The sequence below is a fragment of the Oncorhynchus nerka genome, linkage group LG23 (assembly GCF_034236695.1).
Source record: "Oncorhynchus nerka isolate Pitt River linkage group LG23, Oner_Uvic_2.0, whole genome shotgun sequence".
Taxonomy (NCBI): domain Eukaryota; kingdom Metazoa; phylum Chordata; class Actinopteri; order Salmoniformes; family Salmonidae; genus Oncorhynchus; species Oncorhynchus nerka.
The window spans coordinates 56,915,399-56,933,928 of record NC_088418.1 but is presented as its reverse complement, the minus strand read 5'-3'; the positions used below and the strand labels follow the sequence as shown (position 1 = coordinate 56,933,928).

The 18,530-nt window shown below is 44.8% G+C and overlaps 1 protein-coding gene across 5 annotated transcripts in view; it reads left to right on the top strand.

Annotated features, from left to right (window-relative positions):
- The window catches only part of LOC115119208 (membrane-associated guanylate kinase, WW and PDZ domain-containing protein 2-like), a 385,811-nt gene that overhangs the window by 326,045 nt on the left and 41,236 nt on the right, over positions 1–18,530 (top strand). For all 5 annotated transcript variants that reach the window (XM_065008344.1, XM_065008343.1, XM_065008345.1 and 2 more), the window contains 2 exons: positions 1,721–1,903; positions 9,589–10,278. In XM_065008344.1, coding sequence (XP_064864416.1) covers positions 1,721–1,903; positions 9,589–10,278 — 873 coding nt within the window. The remainder of the gene's footprint in view (positions 1–1,720; positions 1,904–9,588; positions 10,279–18,530) is intronic.

Below are 18,530 nucleotides of genomic sequence, written 5' to 3'. Positions count from 1 at the left end.
CCCCTTTCTTCGCTAACACTTTGCTAACACTTTGCTAACACTTTGCTAACACCAGCTTCTCTGTTCAGCACACGTTTACCACCCCACTAAGTTCATCGAGGCTGTCTGAGGTAAACCATGCTGTATAGGTTGAGAGGGTTTGTCTCCGTGTTAAATTGGCCTCTGTGAGTGAAGGGGTTTGTCTCCATGGTTACCCTTCCTGTACGCTGAAAAGTGAAGGCAGTGACAGAAGAGAGGGGTAAAAAACATGAATATTTCCTCACATATAAACAAGGAGATAGAAAGGAAGTTTACTTGTGGGAGCAGCAGACAGTGAGTGGACTACTTTATCTCTGTCACAGTGGTAGAGGAGGTTCCACTCTCCGCCACGTTACCCACAGCCACCCTGGCCCACATCGGCCCGGCCCCGGAGCGCTGCCAGAGCCTCAGCGACCTCTCCCAGTCCCGCCCCCCGGGCCACCGGGTGTCGCTGTTGGACCTGCACACCCACACACCCCCTGCCTCCATCACCAACTCCCCACTGCGGCGCCCCCACCGGGCGCGGAGGGATACGTCATGCTTCCCACACCAGCACCTCCACCAGTCGCTGCACGCCTTCGTGGTAGAGCCGGCTGCTGTGGGTTGTAGCCCCCTGTGGTGCTCTCTCAGTAAGTAGGGCAGTGAGTAGTGATACAGGCTTGTTCTTCTTCTGCCTGCACTGAGCTGCCGCGCTCTCTTTTCAAAGCATGCCTGCTTCCCCGGCAGACCCACGCTGGATCCCTCCTCATCTCAGGCGCTCGACTCGCTGCTCGACATGTTTGATGGCGCTACACTACGTTGTGTCTTCCCCTCCTTACGTCTGGCGGCAGGCAGCAGAAACTGTAAACACCCTGCTCTATGTCTGGACGCCTGACAACAAACGTTGGCTTTAAGCAAACAGAGAGAGACGGGTGTGTGCCCCTACTTGCCTTCCAAGGTGAACGGAGGGGAGATTGAATTGAGTGTGGCAAACCCTCGTTGGCTGAGTTTTCCCCTTTGCCGTGCCAGAGACTATTTCATGAATCCTGGCCTTCCACCTTTTGGTTCCCTGAGCATTGTTTTTTGGGCGGATGAAGCGAGCTCATGATTCTTCAGTGTTCCAACAGCATGTTGTTCCAGAATGTGAAGATCTCTCACCTGCTTCCCCTCACCCCTCTGAGAAGGGAAATATACCAAGCCACTCCCATGGATGCTGATTATTCCTTGATTTTCTGCACTGTGTTTTTGCTCCAGCCTCTGAGTGTGTATTCAGCTAACAGAACCCTGGCGTAGGATGGGAGTGGAAGTGATGACAGTTTACATGGCTGCAGATGTTCAGTGGAAGGTCCTTGGCTGTGGCAGCTTGGAGCTGGAGCAAACACCGTCCCACCTGCATAAGTCAGCACCCACCCCTCACTGTTCTAACCCTGCCTACCTCTCCACCTACCCAGAGAGTATCCCTGTGTTCATGCAGCCCCTCCACCAAACAAGCCTCACCTCTACCATCCTATTGAATGATAAAATGGCCTTGCATCAGCATTTGTGGTGCATCATGCTCGCTTTGTAAAGATCTAAGTATGATGTATGAGTGTATATTGTTTATTGATTGTGTGTGTGTGTGTCCCTGCACACTTGTACTTGTGTGTGTTGTGTCTGCCTGTGTGCCTGTCTGTCCGTCCCTCCGTCTGTGTGTGTGTGTGCATGTGTGTGTTCTCCCTTACAGAGAAGCCCCTGTTCACACGGGACGCCACCCAGCTGAAGGGCAGCTTCCTGTCCACGGCCCTGCAGAAGAGCAACATGGGTTTTGGCTTCACCATCATCGGAGGAGATGAGCCAGATGAGTTCCTGCAGGTCAAGAGTGTCATACCTGACGGCCCCGCTGCACAGGACGGAAAGATGGACACAGGTAAAACTGACCTCGTCTGAAAGATGGACACAGGTCAAACTGACCTCATCTGAAAGATGGACACAGGTCAAACTGAGCTAGTCTGAAAGATGGACACAGGTCAAACTGAGCTAGTCTGAAAGATGGACACAGGTCAAACTGAACTAGTCTGAAAGATGGACACAGGTCAAACTGAGCTAGTCTAAAAGATGGACACAGGTCAAACTGAACTAGTCTAAAAGATGGACACAGGTCAAACTGAACTAGTCTGAAAGATGGACACAGGTAAAACTGACCTCGTCTGAAAGATGGACACAGGTAAAACTGACCTCGTCTGAAAGATGGACACAGGTCAAACTGACCTCGTCTGAAAGATGGACACAGGTCAAACTGAACTAGTCTAAAAGATGGACACAGGTCAAACTGACCTCGTCTGAAAGATGGACACAGGTCAAACTGACCTCGTCTGAAAGATGGACACAGGTCAAACTGAGCTAGTCTGAAAGATGGACACAGGTCAAACTGAGCTAGTCTGAAAGATGGACACAGGTCAAACTGAGCTAGTCTGAAAGATGGACACAGGTCAAACTGAACTAGTCTAAAAGATGGACACAGGTCAAACTGAGCTAGTCTGAAAGATGGACACAGGTCAAACTGAGCTAGTCTGAAAGATGGACACAGGTCAAACTGACCTCGTCTGAAAGATGGACACAGGTCAAACTGAGCTAGTCTGAAAGATGGACACAGGTCAAACTGAGCTAGTCTGAAAGATGGACACAGGTCAAACTGACCTCGTCTGAAAGATGGACACAGGTCAAACTGAGCTAGTCTGAAAGATGGACACAGGTCAAACTGAGCTAGTCTGAAAGATGGACACAGGTCAAACTGAGCTAGTCTGAAAGATGGACACAGGTCAAACTGAGCTAGTATGAAAGATGGACACAGGTCAAACTGAGCTAGTCTACTCACATTGAACCACACACATTCATAACACAGACTTCTACACACACACAGTGTTTACACACATGTATTCTATACATACTGACAAACAGGTAAATGTGCACATTACATGTACATGCTTACTTAAACGACACACGTACAAGACATGAACACGTATAGATAGCAAGAGAGTGTTTGGACTGGAAATGGCCTCTCCTTGAGTGTCTCAATGGGACAGTCTCTCTGAAACAATGGCACAGTCTATAGTGGTGACCCAGCAGGAGAGATAATCACTCTCTCTCTATCTCTCTCTCTATCTATATATATATATATAGTGGTGACCCAGCAGGAGAGATAATCTCTCTCTCTCTCTATCTATATATATATATATATATATAGTGGTGACCCAGCAGGAGAGATAATCTCTCTCTCTCTCTCTCTCTCTCTCTCTCTCTATCTATATATATATATAGTGGTGACCCAGCAGGAGAGATAATCTCTCTCTCTCTCTCTCTATCTATATATATATATATATATATATATATATATATAGTGGTGACCCAGCAGGAGAGATAATCTCTCTCTCTCTCTCTCTCTCTATCTATATATATATATATAGTGGTGACCCAGCAGGAGAGATAATCTCTCTCTCTCTCTCTATCTATATATATATATATAGTGGTGACCCAGCAGGAGAGATAATCTCTCTCTCTCTCTCTATCTATATATATATATATATATATATATAGTGGTGACCCAGCAGGAGAGATAATCTCTCTCTCTCTCTCTCTATCTATATATATATATATATATATATATATATGGTGACCCAGCAGGAGAGATAATATATATATATATATGTGGTGACCCAGCAGGAGAGATAATCTCTTTCTCTCTCTCTCTATCTATCTATATATATATGTGGTGACCCAGCAGGAGAGATAATCTCTTTCTCTCTCTCTCTATCTATATATATATATATGTGGTGACCCAGCAGGAGAGATAATCTCTTTCTCTCTCTCTCTATCTATCTATATATATATGTGGTGACCCAGCAGGAGAGATAATCTCTTTCTCTCTCTCTCTATCTATCTATATATATATGTGGTGACCCAGCAGGAGAGATAATCTCTCTCTCTCTCTATCTATATATATATATAGTGGTGACCCAGCAGGAGAGATAATCTCTCTCTCTCTCTATCTATATATATATATATGTGGTGACCCAGCAGGAGAGATAATCTATATATATATATAGTGGTGACCCAGCAGGAGAGATAATCTCTCTCTCTCTCTATCTATATATATATATATAGTGGTGACCCAGCAGGAGAGATAATCTCTCTCTCTCTATCTATCTATATATATATGTGGTGACCCAGCAGGAGAGATAATCTCTCTCTCTCTCTATCTATATATATATATATGTGGTGACCCAGCAGGAGAGATAATCTCTTTTTTTTTTTTTTGGGTGCACATGTGTGTGCGTGCGGGGCTGAGTTTGTCCATTGATCACTCTAAGGTTTCTTAACACCATAACTCCTGGCCCTGCCTGTGCTCCCTGGGCTGCATGGGACACACACACACACACACACTGAGAAACTAGCCAACTGCACTAAAAGTCAGCAGGGGAAATAACTCTGGAAGTCCTGTCAATGCTCTCTGCATGGCCCTGAGTATTTATAAACTACTCTGCATGGCCCTGTGTATTTATAAACTACTCTGCATGGCCCTGTGTATTTATAAACTACTCTGCATGGCCCTGAGTATTTATAAACTACTCTGCATGGCCCTGTGTATTTATAAACTACTCTGCATGGCCCTGTGTATTTATAAACTACTCTGCATGGCCCTGTGTATTTATAAACTACTCTGCATGGCCCTGTGTATTTATAAACTACTCTGCATGGCCCTGTGTATTTATAAACTACTCTGCATGGCCCTGTGTATTTATAAACTACTCTGCATGGCCCTGTGTATTTATAAACTACTCTGCATGGCCCTGTGTATTTATAAACTACTCTGCATGGCCCTGTGTATTTATAAACTACTCTGCATGGCCCTGTGTATTTATAAACTACTCTGCATGGCCCTGTGTATTTATAAACTACTCTGCATGGCCCTGTGTATTTATAAACTACTCTGCATTACTAGACTGGACCAAGTGCAGTATTTTCCCTGACTCATTCATCAGTGCCTTGACCTGGTTGTACTGTACTATAATGTACTGTAGTATACTGTACTGTGGTATACCATACTATACTGTACAATACTATACTGTACTGTAGTATACCGTACTATACTGTACAATACTATACTGTACTGTAGTATACTGTACTGTATAGTGTTGGCTGATACAGTAGTTGATGAGTCATTTCAGGTCAGACTAGATGGTACATTTTACATTGTGAGATGATCATATGTTTCATGTGCCACAATATATCATATGGAAGTATTACAATGTATGATACACTATAATGTAGCTATTCAAATTATAGCCGAGTCAGACCATTACTGCTTTTCCAGCTGGTAGATAGGTATTATTACTAAGGAGGTGTACAGACCATTTTCGACCAACCTTTTCTTGGCGATACTTCCTCAATTCCCGACTTGGAAGATAACGCATGTCTTCTAAACTTCCATGGATAGTTGCAGCTGGTTGAATTTAGAAAATGCTTCCTTATTAAATTTATATTTTTTTGTTCCATGATGTAATCCAACACCGCCATCTTGTCTATTTCAAATATTTTCAAATCTCATTGAGACAGATGGATGTCCACCCCAAAATGTCTTATGTCATGTGTGTGACTCAGAAATCAATCGTCGTGTTGAATGGCATTCACCTGTCTCGATCAATGAGAAGATTTGAAATAGACAAGATGTCAGTGTACACATTGTTGTATTTACTTCATGGAGAAAAACCTTTAAAATGACGGAGCTTTTTCTAAATTCAAACAAACCACCTGCAACTATCCATGGAAGTTTTGAAAACATGCGTTGTCTTCCAAGTCAGGAATTGAGGAAGTATCGCCAAGTAAAGTTTGCAATAATGTCCATCAGCCAGCTGGAACAGCAGTAATGGTCTGATAATATTTTTAATAGCTAGGTATACTATCTATTCTGTGGTCCTCCCAACGTTCTCCTCCCATCCTCTCCTCTCCTCTCCTCTCCTCTCCTCTCCTCTCCTCTCCTCTCCTCTCCAGACTCAGTGGCCTAGTTAAGCTGTGTTGGATTCTAGCAGCTCATCGTTAATAGAGGGAGAGAGAGAAACCAGGCCTGTGGAAGTGTGAAATTCCCCATTTCAGAAGGATTATTTGTCGCTCTCTGTCCGTGCACATACACACACACACTCGCATTCGCACTCACACTGTAAACACGGCCTCTTCTGCCTGCTTCGCTACATGGTTGCAGACCCAGAGAAATGTGTTGAGGAAAAACATATGATACCATCTCTTTCAGCGGGGACACAGTGGTTAGATGTGACACTGTATTTGTTAAAGGGAAAACACTGTATTTTTCTTGTTAAAGTAAGTGACCTTATACAGTGACCTGGAATGTACAGTATTGGAGGAGGATAAAGTGACACGGTATGTGATGGGGTCCATTGACATAGCGTTGGGTTCATGCAATCAAACCAATAGCAACGTACCTTTGTTTCCACAACTAAACCCACACACGTACCCTTATCTAAAAACTTAAAGCATCTGCCTGTGAAGAGAAGCTACCTACTATTCTTAAAGGTGACTCACCACCTGGATTCGGTCTTATGTAGCAAAATTTGAAATGGTGTATTTTACATTGGATACAAGTAGAGACTCGGAGCTACAAAATGGTGTGTCATACACTAAAATGGAAGATCATACACTGCATTTTTGAGGAACAATGGGAAAGTAATTCTGCTTTGAAAGTTGATAAACTTGTAAACTCAATTTTGAGAAAATGGCCATTGGATGTTTTGGTATCTAGTGATGAGATCTTTTTTGTCTACACCTATTCAGCATCGTTCACACCCTTTTAAGCTTTAGCCCCACCCATCTAACATGAAAACAGCCTAACCAGCTCTGCTGGCAACAATTTCATTACGCTTTTTTGCGGACGTTTACTGACATCGGCCATATTCAACGGGTGTTGTGCACTTTAGCTAAAGACATGTAGCTAGCTAGCTAGGTAAACAATGAACCTAGCTAGGTAAACAGCGTGTACGATTACACACTAACGAGCCAGCCAGCTAACGTAAACAACAATCTAGGTAAACAGCAATGAACACGGTGCCAAATCATGTCATTACTACCCTGTATGAATATGCTGGGAGCTAACTAACCAGGTTCAATGATAGCTAGCTAACATTAGGCTCTAACTATAAAAGCAAATGGCTCTGGGATACCACTAACGTCAGCCAGGGAGCCAACCAGCTAACATTAGCTAGCTAGCGAACAGTACACTTTAACTGGAAATGAAACCACTTTCTGTCAAAATTAGAAATGTGTAATATCTGAAAATGTAGCTAGCTAACGCTAGACTATCTTACTTGTATACATCATTATGCATGATGGATGCGTCTCCCTATCACGGATGCCATGCCACGGTTGCCCTTAGTTTGAAGATGTAATCCGGAGACAGGTGTTTTCTCCATCTCTTTAGCTATCATACTCTAATTCCACTGATTTCCTCCAGAAGTGGAGAGCAACACGTTAAAAAGCCGCGTTCGACACGATTACCAACACAGACTGACCAGCTCAAATAGACAAAAGCCTTCTATATGACAGACCAATCCAAACTTCTCTCTCGGCATGTCCAGCCCCCTCATTATCTCAACCAATCATGGCTAGTGGGAAGATTGCTGTCTTTTTCTGCGGCTTAACCAACAAGGCTCATAATTTTAAAAATGTATTCGTATTTACAAATGGCATACAAGTTTGTTATTAAGGCATGAAAGTTCACAGGTTCGAGAAGGCATTTTGATAAACAAATTCAACGTCAAATTTACGTTCAAACGTCTCTCTTGTGAAGTCGTGACTTGCGACATATGCCTAGTTTCCTGAATCGGGTCACATAGACTAAATAGCTGTTCTGCAGTGACAGCAGTGCAGTGCTGTGGGGTCAATAGTGCAGTTGCAGTGCTGTGGTTGTCACTGTGTCATCATCAGTGCTAATGCTCTCTTTCTCTCTTCATCTCTCTCTCTCCCTCTCTCTCTTTCTCCATATCTCTCTCTCTGTCGTTTTCTTTCTGTCTGTGTGTGTGTGTGTGTATGTGCCAATGGTCCAGATGGCTACTCTGTCCTGTGCCATGGACACATATGGCACTCACTGCAGTCAGAACCCCCCCTACTGGGGACACTTTAACACTATGATATGATGGGATGTTCTTGGCAGGAGGAGGGTGTCTCCTGTTCCATACTGTTGAACGACCATTAGTAGAAGATAGATGTTATTAGACTTTGGAGATAGACGTGATGGGAGGGATGGAAGCATCATGGTCCTTGGTGCTAGATAGCGTGTTTCTATTGGTCAGGTCATAGTGTGGAGGTTGGAGGACAATGGTGATTTAAGACGTAGGGTAATGTGGAGTAGAGGTTCGTGATTGTTTTGAGAAGGAACTAGAAGTCAAATAAAAGCGGAGGATAGAGACAGAGAGACAAAGTGTGTGTGTGTGGCACTGTGTGAGTGTGTTCGTATGTATGCGCCTGCATATTTGGTGTGTGAGAATATGCGAGTGAAATCCTGCAGTGGTGTCCCTCCTCGTCACCCGTCATAAAGAATGATTTCCGGGGCCACTGCGGCCAGGGCATGATGAGGTCATTGCGCCATCATTTGTTTTCCAGGAGCGTGTGAAGCTATTGATTGTGACACCAGGGCTCCAGGCAAATGTCGTCCATATTTACCCAGATTAATTAAACAGTCCTGCTTCCGCAAGTCACACTGCCTCCAGGAATACGTTAACGCTCTGTCAATATGAACCTGCATTTCAACTCTGAACGCGCTCTGTCTCCACACAAAAAGGAAATGACAATGACAGGGTATGCTAAGTAGACTGGTTCCCAGGTCTGTTTGTGCTGAGTTGCAAACGTCTATGGTAATTGTGCATACATCTCTCTCTCTCTCCCTCTCTCTCCCTTTCTCTCCCTCTCTCTCTCTCTCCTTCTCTCTCATTGGCATAATAATTATGCTTACAATTGAAAAATAATGATTGTCATTATAAACCTGGGCAGTGCATTTTGGCGATACTGAAATTAAATATGGATGCCACCTTGTGTTCTCCCTCTTAATCAACATCCTTTGAAATATAGAGCCGTATCTCACCTGACAGAACACAAAATACAATATTAAATTGAATACAGCACCGGAGACCGAGATATGGCACTTTGTCAGAGCGAGAGAGAGCTATTGTGTATTAATTGTCAATAAATAGTTGAGTTATCTACATAGCTGCGAGTGTGTAGTGTACAGTGATGAGGTGTGGCAAATCTCACTTGTTTGTCCACCACACAATTCACTGACTAATGTATTTCTGTGCCTAATGGTTTTGTCCATTATCTGACATCTAATTCAGGTATAATAATGCTGGAACCTATTCAGTAAAATGCAACGTTCAGATTACATTTTAGATAGAAATGTAACGTATTGATACTGAGACAAAGACCGATTCTGCATGATAAAGAACCATGCTTGTTCTACACAATATTGAATAAGCCCTATTGAACACCCTATAGGTCTTTGTTTTTGCAGTCTATTTGGCCTTGATTGGCTGTGTGTCTCCCCTCCTCCAGGTGATGTCATCGTGTACATCAATGACGTGTGTGTCCTGGGCACCACCCATGCCGACGTGGTCAAGCTGTTCCAGTCAGTGCCCATCGGGCAGAGCGTAACCCTGGTACTTTGCCGTGGCTACCAGTTGCCCTACGACCCCGAGGACCCGGGCGCCAGCGCCGGCGCCACCACCACCCTCCTCTCCCCCCTGGGCCTGATGGAGCAGCGCCCCCTCCTGGTCAATGGACGCTCCAACTACGACAGCTACATGGACTACATCTCGCGCACGGCACGTTTCGTCCAGGAGCACGGTGACCAACATCTCAACGCCCACCACCACCATCAACCCCCTCCGCCGCCGCACCCCGGCGACACCCACCTGGACGGCTCCTCCCTGACGCCCGGCGGGCCGCACGGCGAGGACTCTGTGTCCATGGCGTCATCGGGGGCGACGCAGGCGGAGCTGCTGACGCTGACCATGGTGAAGGGGGCGGAAGGGTTCGGGTTCACCATCGCAGACAGTCCTACGGGCCAGAGGGTGAAGCAGGTGCTGGAGCCCCAGGGGTGTCCTGGTCTGTGTGAGGGGGACCTGATCGTAGACATCAACCAGCAGGGAGTGCAGGGCCTCAGTCACACCCAGGTGGTGGAGCTGCTCAAGGAGTGTGCCGTCGGGGCTGAGACCAGCCTGGTCATCCAGAGGGGTGGAGGAGGTAAGAATAACCCTGGGGCCTCCATAACCGGCTGGCTACTTCCTGTCTTTCTTTCCATGTAGCAGAGCTTCTTCATATACCCATCTCTATCTCTCTCTGTCTCTGTCTGTACAGTCATGGCCAAAAGTTTTGAGAATGACACAAATATACATTTTCACAAAGTCTGCTGCCTCAGTTTGTATGATGGCAATTTGCATATACACCAGAATGTTGTGAAGAGTGATCAGATGAATTGCAATCAATTGCAAAGTCCCTCTTTGCCATACAAATTAACTGAATCCCCAAAAAACATTTCCACTGCATTTCAGCCCTGCCACAAAAGGACCAGCTGACATCATGTTAGGGATTCTCTCATTAACACAGGTGTGAGTGTTGACGAGGACAAGGCTGTAAATCACTCTTTCATGCTGATTGAGTTCGAATAACAGACTGGAAGCTTCAAAAGGAGGGTGGGGCTTGGAATCATTGTTCTTCCTCTGTCAACCATGGTTACCTGCAAGGAAACACGTGCCGTCATCATTGCTTTGCACAAAAAGGGCTTCACAGGCAAGGATATTGCTGCCAGTAAGATTGCACCTAAATTAACCATTTATCGGATCATCAAGAACTTCAAGGAAAGCGGTTCAATTGTTGTGAAAAAGGCTTCAGTGCGCTCAAGAAAGTCCAGCAAGCGCCAGGACCGTCTCCTAAAGTTGATTAAGCTGTGGGATCGGGGCACCACCAGTACAGAGCTTGCTCAGGAATGGCAGCAGGCAGGTGTGAGTGCATCTGCACGCATAGTGAGGCGGAAACATTTGGAGGATGGCCTGGTGGCAAGAAGGGCAGCAAAGAAGCAGCTTCTCTCCAGGAAAAACATCAGGGACAGACTGATATTCTGCAAAAGGTACAGGGATTGGACTGCTGAGGACTGGGGTAAAGACATTTTTTCTGATGAATCCCCTTTCTGATTGTGAGGGCATCCGGTAAAAAGCTTGTCTGCAGAAGACACGGTGAGCGCTACCATCAGTCCTGTGTCATGCCAACAGTAAAGCATCCTGAGACCATTCGTGTGTGGGGTTGCTTCTCAGCCAAGGGAGTGGGCCCACTCACAATTTTGCCAAAGAACACAGCCATGAATAAAGAATGGTACCAACACATCCTCTGAGAGCAACTTCTCCCAACCATCCAGGGACAGTTTGGTGACAAACAATGCCTTTTCCAGCATGATGGAGCACCTTGCCATAAGGGAAAAGTGATAACTAAGTGGCTTAGGGAACAAAACATCAATATTTTTGGTCCATGGCCAGGAAACTCCCCAGACCTTAATCCCATTGAGAACTTGTGGTCAATCCTCAAGAGGCGGGTGGACAAACAAAAACCCACAAATTCTGACAAACTCCAAGCATTAATTATGCAAGAATGGGCTGCCCTCAGTCAGGATGTGGCCCAGAAGTTAATTGAATGGGCTGCCATCAGTCAGGATGTGGCCCAGAAGTTAATTGAATGGGCTGCCATCAGTCAGGATGTGGCCCAGAAGTTAATTGACACCATGCCAGGGCGGATTGCAGAGGTCTTGAAAAAGAAGGGTCAACAATGCAAATATTGACTCTTTGCATCAATTTCATGTAACTGTCAATAAAAGCCTTTGACACTTATGAAATGCTTGTAATTATACTTCAGCATTCCATAGTAACATCTGACCAAAATATCTAAAGACACTGAAGCAGCAAACTCTGTGGAAATTAATATTTGTGTCATTCTCTAAACTTTCTCAAAGCTCTCTCACACGGTCTTTCTCCTCCTTTTACTCTATATCTCTCTCTCTCTTTTCCTGGTGATCTGGTCCAGGTGAGTGTGTGTGTCCTGTCTGTGTGTGTCCTGTCCTAAGACCACAGAAACCCATTATACAGTACGGCCGTGTTTAACTGACACACAGCTACTCTCACGTGATCTTTACTCTACTTTTCTTTACTTACTAGGGAGAAAAAGTGCTTACCTTCCGTTTACTCTGAAGGACTCATGTTGTGCATATTTAGCTTGCTCTCTTTCTTTGGCATCCGAACAGAGATTTTATTGATTCCATTTCCTGCTTGATAAAAACTCTGACTCACATTAAAGGTTTTTAAGTTTTTCTATTTGTACTGCGACCTTTCTTTTAGAAAAGTTTAGTATGTGTGCAGAGTCTAGACTTTTGTGTGCAGAAAATTACAGCCAAAATAAAAAGACAATGACGTAAGCAAGATATAAGCTGCTACCCTTACTAACATACTGTATACTACATACTTAGTGAGTATATACTACATACTATATACTATTAGTTCATTTTAGTATGCTGTAAACGAACAGTATCCTTTCAGTTGATCGTCCTAGCTCTTCGCCTGTCTACCGAAAGTTGATGCTGTTGCTATGCAACCTCTTGCTAGCTAGTTATAGCATACAAATGACTAGTTAGACATTTTACGACTTCGGGTGTGTTCTTAAATTCCATCTGGAGTGCCAGAGTGTGCTCGTAAATTCCGAGATTTGTCAAATTGTCCGTTTGTAAATGCAGAGCGTTTCGCTCTCGGAGCACACACTGGACGCCCGGGCCGAGGAGTAGGGTTGCTTTGAGGGTTCTGACCTTACAATGACAGTCAAGCACCCACGCTAACGTTGGCTAGCTTGCTAGCTACTTCCAGACACAAATGAGACCACTCTGACCATTTTACTCGCCCTAGCAGAGCTGGTTAGGCAGTTTTCATGTTATCCAGAGTGTTGGTGACTGTAACTGTGCTGCTGGCAACAATTTAAGAACTTTTTTTCCCTAACGTTTACTGACACCGGCCATATTCAATGGGTGTTGGGCGCTCGTATATTCATTATTCTGCAAATCGGAGCGCATTTACGAAAGCACCCGAATGTCCATTGAGAGCGCACAACGACTATACCATTTAGCTAAGCTAAGAATGAAGGGAATAATCAAGTCAATAAGCGTTGGGTAGTTAGTTAGCCTATAGTTAATATACTGGCACGTTTGATGTATAAGTAGTCAACTAACGTTAGGTAGCTAGCTAACAACATACCGGTACATACTGCTGTAATGATATGCTATGTGGTTCGTAAGGACAGCGTAGCTAACAAATTGTCAGCCAACATAACATGTAAGGTAACTTATTTGAAAAGTCATTACTTTATTACATTGCTCAACATTTTCTTAACATTGTCCTAATTAGTTAAAGCAATGAATTTGTATCCGCTCTCGTTGTACTTCGGCTGCATATTTTTCGCAATTTTCTTCAAATCTGAAAACTATGCCCATTTCCTGAAGAATTGCACTATGGGCCCTAAAGTACAGATATAGTGTCCTCTGCTTGTATGCTTCCTATTTTGGAGAATGTATTATGACATCTGGGAACTTTTGGCATACTAACTCTATCCATACTATGACCAATAAGCATACTATATACTCAATTCACATCACAAATAGTACGGTTAGTGCGGTTAGTATGAGTGTTCGAACAGCTATAGAGTGTAGATCTATTCTATGTGCGCTATTTCTATGCTTCCCGTTCTTAAGTTTAGTTTTAGCCTCTTTTACTTTCGGTTTTGTACACCAGCTTCAAACAGCTGAAAAAACTATAGTTATGGTTATGGAAAATATATTTCATAGCGGTTTAGATGGTACAATGATTCACTACACAATGACTGCTTGTTTTGTCACATAAACTGAAATAAGGCGAATTACTAGAATTTTTGCAACCAGGAAATGTTGGAGCGATTTCTGCATTGTGCACCTTTTAAGATTTGATTTGGAACCCAATAGCACTGTGGTCACCTATTCAATTTCCTGCTTGATAAAAACACTGACTCATTTTCAAGGTGTCTGTTTTCTATTTGCTCTGCAACCTTTCTTTTAGAAAAGTATGTCAGACTTTTGTGTGCAGAGAATTACAGCGTGAAATAAATAGACGATGACCTGATCAGGATATGGAATGTTAACAAGCCACCGCTAGTTGCTAATTCGCGCTATAGTGCTTTTATTTCCGTCTTGTTTGTCTGAGAGAAAGGCCTGCTAACAGACAACATGTAACAGGCTGCTAACAGACAACGTGTAACAGGCTGCTAACAGACAACATGTAACAGGCTGCTAACAGACAACATGTAACAGGCTGCTAACAGGCAACATGTAACAGGCTGCTAACAGGCAACATGTAAGAGGCTGCTAACAGGCAACATGTAACAAGCTGCTAACAGACGACATGTAACAGGCTGCTAACAGACAACATGTAACATGCTGCTAACAGGCAACATGTAACAGGCTACTAAGAGGCAACATGTAACGGGCTGCTAACAGACAACATGTAACGGGCTGCTAACAGGCAACATGTAACAGGCTGCTAACAGGCTGCTAACAGGCAACATGTAACGGGCTGCTAACAGGCAACATGTAACGGGCTGCTAACAGGCAACATGTAACGGGCTGCTAACAGGCAACATGTAACGGCTGCTAACAGGCAACATGTAACAGGCTGCTAACAGACAACATGTAACAGGCTGCTAACAGGCAACGTAACGGGCTGCTAACAGGCAACGTAACAGGCTGCTAACAGGCAACGTAACAGGCTGCTAACAGACAACATGTAACAGGCTGCTAACAGGCAACATGTAACAGGCTGCTAACAGGCAACGTAACAGGCTGCTAACAGGCAACGTAACAGGCTGCTAACAGACAACATGTAACAGGCTGCTAACAGACAACATGTAACAGGCTGCTAACAGGCAACGTAACGGGCTGCTAACAGGCAACGTAACAGGCTGCTAACAGGCAACGTAACAGGCTGCTAACAGACAACATGTAACAGGCTGCTAACAGGCAACATGTAACAGGCTGCTAACAGGCAACGTAACAGGCTGCTAACAGACAACATGTAACAGGCTGCTAACAGGCAACATGTAAGAGGCTGCTAACAGGCAACATGTAAGAGGCTGCTAACAGGCAACATGTAACGGGCTGCTAACAGGCAACATGTAACAGGCTGCTAACAGGCAACATGTAACGGGCTGCTAACAGGCAACATGTAACAGGCTGCTAACAGGCTGCTAACAGGCAACATGTAACGGGCTGCTAACAGGCAACATGTAACGGGCTGCTAACAGGCAACATGTAACGGGCTGCTAACAGGCAACGTAACGGGCTGCTAACAGGCAACGTAACGGGCTGCTAACAGGCAACATGTAACGGGCTGCTAACAGGCAACATGTAACGGGCTGCTAACAGGCAACATGTAACAGGCAACATGTAACAGGCAACATGTAACAGGCAATATGTAACAGGCAATATGTAACATGCAACATGTAACAGGCAACATGTAACAGGCAACATGTAACAGACAACATGTAACAGACAACATGTAACAGACAACATGTAACAGGCAACATGTAACAGGCAATATGTACCAGGCAACATGTACCAGGCAACATGTACCAGGCAACATGTACCAGGCAACATGTAACAGACAACATGTAACAGGCAACATGTAACAGGCAACATGTAACAGACAACATGTAACAGACAACATGTAACAGGCAACATGTAACAGGAAACATGTAACAGGCAACATGTAACAGACAACATGTAACAGACAACATGTAACAGGCAACATGTAACAGACAACATGTAACAGGCAACATGTACCAGGCAACATGCACCAGGCAACATGTACCAGGCTAGCCATCTTTATCTCAGTCATACTATGATTCTCCTCTTGTTTCCTCAAGGATGATTGGAGTGTTGTATTGTATAGAGGATCACATCAGATAGATCAGTTATATGAATGCTGTGCTTATACAGGTACATTACTTTGGCTAGAATTGGGGTTTGGAAATCTGATACAATTGTATATGGAACTCAATGTCACTGGTCAAAGTCAGAAAATGGTCCCTTTCTAATATAAGGTAGAAACCCTCTACTTGATGGACCTTGTTTAATGTGACGTCAGTATGGTTTTGTATCATTCAGGGGAGAGAGAGGGAGGGAGTGATCCCATCCACCGTAGAGGTTAATAGCAGGACATGAGTTGTAGTTAAGCCTACTGTGATCAGGAAGCTCCCATTAATCCTCCTGCCCTACTGAAGTGTGGAGTCAGTGATTACAATAATGCCCCACAATGACTCAGCTATTACACTGCCCCCCCACACACACACACACACACCCCGTCAATAATTGTTGATCAACTGGTAGAAGACTAATAGTCAGAGAGCCAGGCAGATAGCTCCATGGTGACTAACTTACAGAGAAAGGTCAATGTAATTTTAGGAATTGATTTACTGTCAGTTGCACATTTCTTTCTTTATTAGGCTGGCATGTAATCCAGGGCCCCACAGAGTGCATGTGAACAGAATGAGAAACAGAGGGAAGAGGAGGCAGGGGAATGGAGGAGAGAAGAAAGCAGAACATGCGAGACCAGGAAGTGGAGAAAGGGTTTGGGTGCTGAGAGGGTTAAGTCACTTGTGTCTCATGAGGGATGCCCAATACACACACACACACACACAGAGAGCCTCCCATCTGTGTGGTAGTCGGACCCTGGCGGTCGAGCAGAGCTGGAGGTCAAAAGGAGTGCGCTCTCCTAGAAGTGCTGCCTGCTGGCCCATGAAGCAGCTAGCTAACTGATGTAGATTTAGTCACATTACATCAAACCCACTTAGCACCATTTAGCTCCTCCACGCCACCACCCTGAGGCAGAACGCCACAGTGGAACGTTTGTTTGTCGGACATCTTGTGACAGACAGGCGGTGAAGTTGAAAGGTCATAGTAGTCACTTGACACGATTCAGTCTGTTTCAAACATGGCCGTCACCCCCCACCCATACCACATTGACTGGGGATGCAGTCATAAACTAATTTTTCTTCCATTAGGATTTTTTCCGTGATTGAATTGGAATTTCAATTCACCTCATGTCCTAACTTGAACTGAATTGGAATGGAAATGACCTCAACCCCTGCAGCCAATAGCTCACACTCCCTCCCGGCTCCCAGATCTTAACTTCTGTTGCTTCGGGTGAAAACAGAAAAAATATCTTTCCATCCCTTCAAACCAATCAGGGATGAGAGCTTCCAGCGTTTAGCCAGGCCATTACGTCCCTAATAAAACTGTCACCATTCCATTGTAATGATGTTCCAGCTCTTAATGCCCAGCGATTTGGCTGGGCTGTCAGGGAAATGGAACCAGGCCATACATTCTAATTAAAATGGCCCCTGTCTCGGTCCCTGAGGACCTGTGCCTCCACTCGACTCACTGCCCAGAGAGAGAGTATAGAGGTGATCGCCAATGTCTGTCTGTCTCACCACATTACACATAACTAGCAAACACGTCCTCTCTTCTCATTGACTCTCAAATGGCTTGTTTGTGTCATGGCACATACACACAGACACACACATACACACAGCTCATCTATTTGGTGAACACTCTCAAACTGCGAGAGAGAGCAGAGGGAGGACTAGCTAACTTGTTGATTATGCATTGGCTCTGTCCATTGTGCAGCATTGTGTGTATGAGCGTGCGTGTGCGTGTGTGTGTGTGTGTGTGTGTGTGTGTGGTGGGGCCAGATGGTTGTGTGACTAGCACTGGCATGCAGCTCATCTAATAACAGTCAGACTGCTCCAGACGTGTCTACAGTCTACCACCTCCCAGCCTCACAACACACTGAGACAGCACCATCTGGTGGATGTGTTTAGTACTGACACACTCTGTCACCAGAGATGGAAGCTGCGACAACCTTATTATTAAACGCTCATCTCTTTCACACACACACACACACTCATGATTTCTTGTCCGTGTAGAGCCTCGCGGCGCTGTTGTGGCTCTTTTATGGTGGGTTGCCGTGCCAACCCCTCCATTAAAGGCAGAGACAGCGTTAGTGAGATCCTAAATGATCAGTGGGGGCTGAGTTACGCCACAGCAGCTCCGTCTGTCAGAGGATGGCCACAGGCCTCACTAACTAGGAAGAGGGAGAGCTCTTATCTCTGGGAGCTATTGACTATTGAGATGTATGATTTTAGAGAGGGCCCAGCACTCTGTGCGTGTGCCTTCTTACTTGATTGCGTGTGTGTGTGCTCTTGTTTGTGTATGATGTAGCCTGGTTGCACGTTGTCATGGTCACCAGTACTCAACGGATGAGCGTTGCCGTGAAAGTTGCAACCACTGTCACTGTGTGAAGGCTTCATTGAATGTGTCTTCTTTTTTTTTACACCATGTCTCCACAAATATTATAGCATTTGAAGTGACGTTAGTGATC